The 6,920-nt window shown below is 46.5% G+C and overlaps 2 protein-coding genes across 2 annotated transcripts in view; both read left to right on the top strand.

Annotated features, from left to right (window-relative positions):
* Positions 1-1,366, top strand: part of LOC109477194 — a 2,006-nt gene extending 640 nt beyond the window's left edge. The window contains exon 2 of the mRNA XM_019778264.1: positions 654-1,366. Within this exon, the coding sequence (XP_019633823.1) occupies positions 654-896 (243 nt within the window). The 3' untranslated portion in view covers positions 897-1,366. The remainder of the gene's footprint in view (positions 1-653) is intronic.
* A 2,604-nt stretch (positions 1,367-3,970) lies between these two features.
* On the top strand, positions 3,971-6,486 carry LOC109477155 (tripartite motif-containing protein 2-like). The gene has a single exon (XM_019778216.1). The coding sequence runs from the start codon at positions 3,979-3,981 to the stop codon at positions 5,896-5,898; it is 1,920 nt and encodes a 639-aa protein (XP_019633775.1). The 5' UTR covers positions 3,971-3,978; the 3' UTR covers positions 5,899-6,486.
* The last annotated feature ends 434 nt before the right edge of the window (positions 6,487-6,920 follow it).

The raw sequence follows: 6,920 nt of genomic DNA on the forward strand, positions 1-6,920 counted from the left end.
TGTGTGGTTGGGGGGGGGGGGGGGGCTTTCACTAATTTGTGAAGCTGTCAAGTGAGGTAGTCAGGCGAGACAAATGTAATAATCTAATCATAGTGTGTTTATCCGAAGGATAAAGATTATACAGATACAGGTTCCAGTTAAGAACAATGTGGAAGAAAATGTAGCATTCCTTCTTGTATGTTTATCAAATTTCTTTATCACCATTACCCTAACACAAACAATTGTCAAACTTTATCCAAGCAGAGGTTTGGGTTTTTGTTTACTCTGCCTGGAGAGTAACTGTATAGTGTATTTTTATATTTTTAATTTTTTCTTGTTCCTAGATACTCAAACCTTCGTCTTAAGCGCTCCTGATGAGCGGCTGATGGAAAGATTGTGCTGTAATCATATCACAAATGTTTGTTTAGCATTCCTAAGCATTATTTTTACAGCCCTTGTCTCGGGTGTTACCGAAGTTGTGCTTAGAAACAAGCTACTCAGTATGTAAAGTAGGCGTAGAGCCATGTTGTTCTTTGATAGGTTGTCTCAACATTGTCTCATCATTGTTGTCTTAGCAAAACGGCGTGCTTTGTCGAGTTTTCTTTGTGGAGGTCACATATTATATAATAAAGACAACACTCATTGATATGTAAAAATATCTCACTATTTTTCAGGAGCCCGAGGTTCACTCAGACGGGAAAGGAGACAGCAACAGCCACCCGAGCAAGTTGGGGCGTGTCCTGGGGTCGGTCTGGCACATCTTCGGCGGACATGCGGCAGTCAACGGCGCCACCAGCCAACAGAGTGCCGAGAGGAAGACAAGAACATGGTTGGGCAACCTGACAGGATTCGGCCGAGTAGGGGCGTCCTCTAGCGGAACTGTCATCCACTACAGGCCGCCAACATGCGTTCGGTAGGACTCAGACCGACCGGGCCATGCATGGGATGTTCAATCGTTGCAAAGGAAAGCACAAAGAAACTGCAGGCAGTTTTGTTCCTCCCGTCACAAAATGCATTTGCGCTGTCAAAACTGATGAAATAGGGACACTTACATAATTTATACAGCTGTAAACAGCAGTTCGAACCATACGGACTCATAACCTCTACTGCTACTTATTGAAGACAAGTAACTTATTGTATTTTATAAGGATAAGATTGGGAGGCGATGGCGTTGAGACGAATACGCTGTCTATCTGCGATATAATTTCCTTTACTACATGTACTTTCAACAGGCGCCATGTCGTGTGTCCAGTCATACGGTTGCTAATTACTTGTGCCAAGTTTTTTTTTTACAAAGAAATTCTCATGTGCGTATCTATGGTGCTACTTCTTGTAATTGTGTAGAGGAAGAATTCAACTGAATTAGCTTCTAGCGATGTTATGTTCATGTTTTAGCAGACAAGCCGAAAGAGCTTGTTTCCCAAAGCCAAGGCTAGAATAGAAGGGACGCTCACTTGCAAGTATAAACAGTGTTGGTAATAAAGATTCTTTGAAGAATTTACTGTTGTACGTTGGTATTCTGGGTGAAGCTTAGTGTAACCGGGTCTAATATCCAAGCAGATGTGTGGTGACAATGCATTCCAAACACCCCCGTCAAAACGTATCGAGTGGAACATCCCAAAAGAACAGTTAATGGAGCATTGATTTGTGGAGCATTGTAGAGGCAACATGTTGCCTTTGATTGCGATCCTTAAACGCATTGTGCTCTTTGGGAAAGTATATTTTTGGGAAAGTAATTATGTTTACCGAAGAAAAGCATATATATTGTTTTGCTCAGTTTCCTGTTCTTCAAACACAAAAGGGCAATGACCTGAACCAGCCGGCTGCTACCATGGGAACTAGTCTCGGGTTACACATTCTACTGACTGTCTCATCCCTCCGAGGCCGCACTTGGAAGCTTACAGAAGAAGCTTGGCTTACTCCGGCTCAGTGGTATGGAATAACATCCAGCCCCACATTAGGGCAGCACCATCCATCCATACCTTCAAGTCACTTATGGAACAGACATAACTGGGACTCACCATGGACTTGAATTGGCTACGAACCTAATGATTTATTTGTGAACTTATTTACTTACTTATTGTATTGATTTAATTACTTATTATTTATGTTTGTATTGATTTGGTTCTTATCCGTGACCCCTCCCCTCAACTTCGACCTTGTTGAAAAGCGGCCTTGCGCCGAACAAGCATTCGAAGGAAAATAAAGGCTTTGACTTGACTTGACTTGATCATGTTGCAATTTTAAAGCAGGAGGGATTTAGACTCGAGCTCCTGCCATCATATACATTAATGTGTTTGAGTAAGAATCAACAAATAAAGCAGACTACTAGTATATGCGAAGATAAACATTATGCATTTGCTTTGCAAATGTTACCTTTCTAGTATTATCATATTTTCGCATACTAGTATTTTCTTCGCCATGTCTATATGGAACAGCCCGTGGCAATCCCGCAGCCACATTATGAAAAGATGCTCCTAAACTAATCACACGGCCAACCTTTGACCCATGACCTCTCCCCTGTGTGCACTTGTTTTGCGGGCCATTCCAAATGACCCGTAATAAAACGCCAACGTCACCAGCACTCCTTTAAGACGCGCCGTGGTTTCTTCTCTCCTCAAGGTAAGAACCATCCCTTCCTCTATCCCTCCTCCGACCACAGGCCGTAGCTAAGATGTACGCTCCCCGCATCCACGGCATGACTGTGCCGCTGCTCCGTTGTGCATCAGCCGGTAGCACTGCTGTACCGTTAGCGTGGGGCCGGCAGGGGTTGTTTGTGCTGTATGTAGGAAGATAACATACAGTCTTAACTACGGTGTTCCTTCATTCCCTGTCCCTTATGCTTGATGTAAGATAAAAATGGCCACAAGAAAAGATCTGAACCGCCTCATTTCTTTCAACGAGGATATTTTTAGTGTCATCATAGATTAGCCATGCCATCATTATCCCCGTTTTCACATATGCCAGTCGAAATTTTCATTATGAAATAATCCGCATGGATACATTTGATATAATCATACTACTAGTATAATATAATCTTACCGTTGTTGTTTTTTTGGGGGGGAAACAACGAACACAACACGTACATAATGTATAATGGTGACATTCATTTTCACCATCTGTATGTAAGACTTGCGATTCAATGGGGGGGGTAGAAGCCTGTTCATAATATAGCGTTAAGCCCGTACGGATGGGACTTAGGCGTGCACGTGCAGTGCTTAATTGTGACAACGTGACTAATGTAACACTACAGTAATGTAACCAGCCGCCACTGCGCGCCAGTGAACTTATTGTGTTACATTGAAAGGTAGGCTATAGCATTTAATCGATTGAGCATTAAAATTAGAGGTATGAAAAGATAAAGGCTAGATGGGACTGCCTTTAAGTGCTGCGTTTTTTTCACGTTATTTACTGACTGAAAAAGCCCAGGCAGCCTCTGAGATAAACCGGTACCCATTTACTGCCATTGATATCTCCAAACTAAGTGGTCTGTCGATTATCTGGTGATGGAGAAAGATGGAGTAGAGTCGCGCCGATCGCGCAGGACTCAACATCAGATCCATTCTAACGTAATTCCACCCGGCTGAACACGGCACGGTTCAGGCATCTGATCGCCCTGCCGAGCGAGGGTTGCGGGGAATGCTGATTTCAGACACACGAGACGGGAAATGCACAAAGACGGCTTGTCGTACCATTTATATAACCCGGCTCTAGTGTTAGGACGTGGCATTGAATGCACATAGCCTGGATACCGGTCACTATCCTCTTTGAATGAGCGTACTAGTGCAGGTGCATGTACTAGCCATCAATGCTCCATAATCAATGCTATTGTTTTTATCTCTTACAAATATCTATCGATTTTCTTGTTTAGCAGGGAAATAAATATCACTGCATGTAAAACATATACGTGTACATACAATATTTTTTCTATAAATCATAAATTTTACAATTTCTCTGCTGTTTTTCCTTACAGACAGTAACGTGTTCACTTTGCCTAAGATGGCGGTAGGAGGAGCGGATAGGGAGTCCCTTCACAGCCTGGAGGATCTTCTTCTCTGCGGGATCTGCTTGGACGACTTCAAGACTCCCAAACTCCTCCCGTGCGGCCACACCTTCTGCGAGAAATGTCTGGAGAACTTCGCGAAGAGGGGGCGGGCCTTCTGCTGCCCGAACTGCCGCCGGAAGATCGACCTTCCCCACGGCGGCATCAAGGCACTGCCCGGGAACTTCTGGATCGGCGGGATGCGAGACCTGCTCATGGCCACGAAGAAGGACGACGACAGACGGCGGGGAGGCTTCCACGAGAAGTGTTTGCTACACAAGGAGGAGGAGCTGAGATACTTCTGTCTGGACTGCGAGCGGATGATCTGTGCGGAGTGCATGGTGGACGAACACAGCGGGCACCGGGTCAGCCGTCTGAAGGAGATCCTTGCGCAGAAGCTGGAGGAGGCGAAGACTTTAGAGAACAACACCCGGAGCATCGTGAACAGCATCCTGGCCCAGCTGCAGGACCTGGCTAACGACGAGGGCGGGCTGGTGCGGCAGGTGGACGGGGAACGGGCGGAGATCCACGCCGCCGCGCAGGTCGCGCTCAAGATGATCGAGAGTCAGAAGTCGAACCTCCTGAAGCAGCTGGAGTCCGAGTTCGCCGTGCAGCGGTCAATCATCTTTGAGGACAAGCAGCGTCTTGAGAACGATCTTGCCAAGCTTCTCGGCGCCATGGATTCTATTCAAGAAGCGCGACAGACGCAGGACATTGTCAACCTCATCACCACCATCAGACACCTGACGGAGTACATGCACATGCGGAGCCGGCGGCCCGTGCGGCTACCTCTCGGCACCTCCATCCAGTTCTTACCGACAAAGCTCGGGAAGGAAGTCAAGCTCGGAGACATCTTTACCGCGACGGACACGTTCTGTTCCTCGGACAAAGAACCGGACAACAGTCAGGACTTTGAACCCGAGAAGTTGGTGAGCCTTGAGCCGTCACCAGTAGAGAAAGAAGCTGAGGAAATTCCGGGGTCTCCACACGTGGTGGTCGTGCCGGGCACGCCGCTTTCCCCCCGCGGGAACTTCCCCCGCAAGATCCAGTTCGGACGCCGAGGGACGGCGGAGGGCGAGTTCGAGTTCCCCTTCTCGGTCGCCGTGAGAGACGGCTACGTCTACGTCTTGGACAAGTCTTTGAGAACCACCGTGCAGGTTTTCGACTTCATCGGGACCTTCATCCGCAGTTTTGAGCTGCTCGGGTTGAAGGCAAACTCCGGAGGGCTCATCGTCGACAAGGACGGACAGGTGACGTTCGTCGGTAACGCCGGCCCGATCCATCAGACCCCCGCCGACTCCGACAAGAACACAAACATGATCTACACGCACTCCGCCGACGGACTGTCGGCGAGCCGGAAGAAGCTGTCCATCGGGTACGACATGATACAAGACGCCGCAGAAATGCCTGACGAGGAAGGGTTCGCCGTCGCCATGAAGGGAACGATTGTTATCCTCGACAAATCGGGCCAACAGGTGGGTCGTTTTAGTACCAAGGTCGGTGCCAAGCGGGTGGCGCTAACAGTCAGTCAGCACAACGGTGACTTGATCCTCTCGCTGTTCTACGAAAGTAAGGTGAAAGTGTTCGACAATAAGGGGACTCTACGGGTAGAGTTTGGGTCCAAAGGATCCGGCGACGGGCAGTTTGGACAGCCGACGGGACTGTGCGTGGATAAAGAAGGGAACATCATCGTGGCGGACAAGTGGAACCGGCGGGTGCAGCTGTTCGACCGGGACGGGCGGTTCCTGAAGGTGATCGCGTCGGCGGCAGACGGGCTGGAGGCGCCCATAGCCGTGGCAGTGGGCTGGGACGGGCTGGACGGCAGGGTGGCGGTCACGGACACCGACAAATACTGCATCTTTGTCTTCAAATATTAGTATTCATTAGAAAGAACAACTGTTTTCTTTATGATGTTTAATCTTCACTGCTATCGGTAGCAGCGCCTGTGTCCCTTTTCTACGTTTTCTGATGTAATATGGTTCTCGTTTTCTCGGTATTTGCCGTCAGAAAAAAATTGCGCTGTGTTGTTGATGGACGAAACGACTGAGTCTGTCTTACACAAATAGTACTTATCTTGATCGATTTCCATGCAATGATCCCAACATGTGAAGCAACATAATTGATGCACAAAAGTATTTGCTTGGTATTAATCGTGTGCCATATATATAGGGAATTTTGAAATTGGCAAATCGCAATAGTGTATGATATTATAAACGCTGAATCCATGTGTGCAATATAAATTTGTATATATAATCAAGGAGAATTGAAGCGGTTTAAGCAATGCTTAACAACTAGTTAATCAGAACCATGTTTGTGTGCAAGATGATATATGGAACAGAAGGCTATCCTTGCCACTTTATGCTACTAACATATAACCTACAATCGCAGTAAAAGAAACCAATGTCGTAGAATGCCGAGATCTATATCAAACGAAAAAGACGAAAATGTAAAGAAATGAATTTGAAGAGCAGTTTATTCGCCATACTATACTCTGTGTTATTTGTTCAACCTTCATGACCACGTAGATTTCATAATAAAAGCAACTAATTTTTTTTTCAAAACTTTTTTCGTTCGCACGCTCGCATCAGTTTTGGGGTTCCCAGAGGATGTCATTCATATAATCAACATGGCCTAATATATCATCAGGAGCTATCCACCTATGTAATATTGTTACTTTATTTATTTTTTACTGACAAAAATGATGATTGGGAAAGATGGTTTAAACATGTTGCATACTCATTAAGGTGTGCGGACAGACGACTCACGACGTTACGTACTGTGCTTAGTGTTACCGCGCGTACTCACCCCGTGGTATGTATGGGATGATTCCCAATATTGTGACTCACTCCGTCCGTATAGCTCCCGACTAACGATACCCACTCCATCAAGTGTCGGAGCT

The sequence above is a fragment of the Branchiostoma belcheri genome, unplaced genomic scaffold (assembly GCF_001625305.1).
Source record: "Branchiostoma belcheri isolate BF01 breed outbred unplaced genomic scaffold, Haploidv18h27 scaffold4, whole genome shotgun sequence".
Taxonomy (NCBI): domain Eukaryota; kingdom Metazoa; phylum Chordata; class Leptocardii; order Amphioxiformes; family Branchiostomatidae; genus Branchiostoma; species Branchiostoma belcheri.

What these genes read in the sequence shown, in the direction of transcription:
- LOC109477155 (XM_019778216.1), top strand. Translation starts at nt 3,979, where the DNA reads ATGGCGGTAGGAGGAGCGGATAGGGAGTCCCTTCACAGCCTGGAGGAT.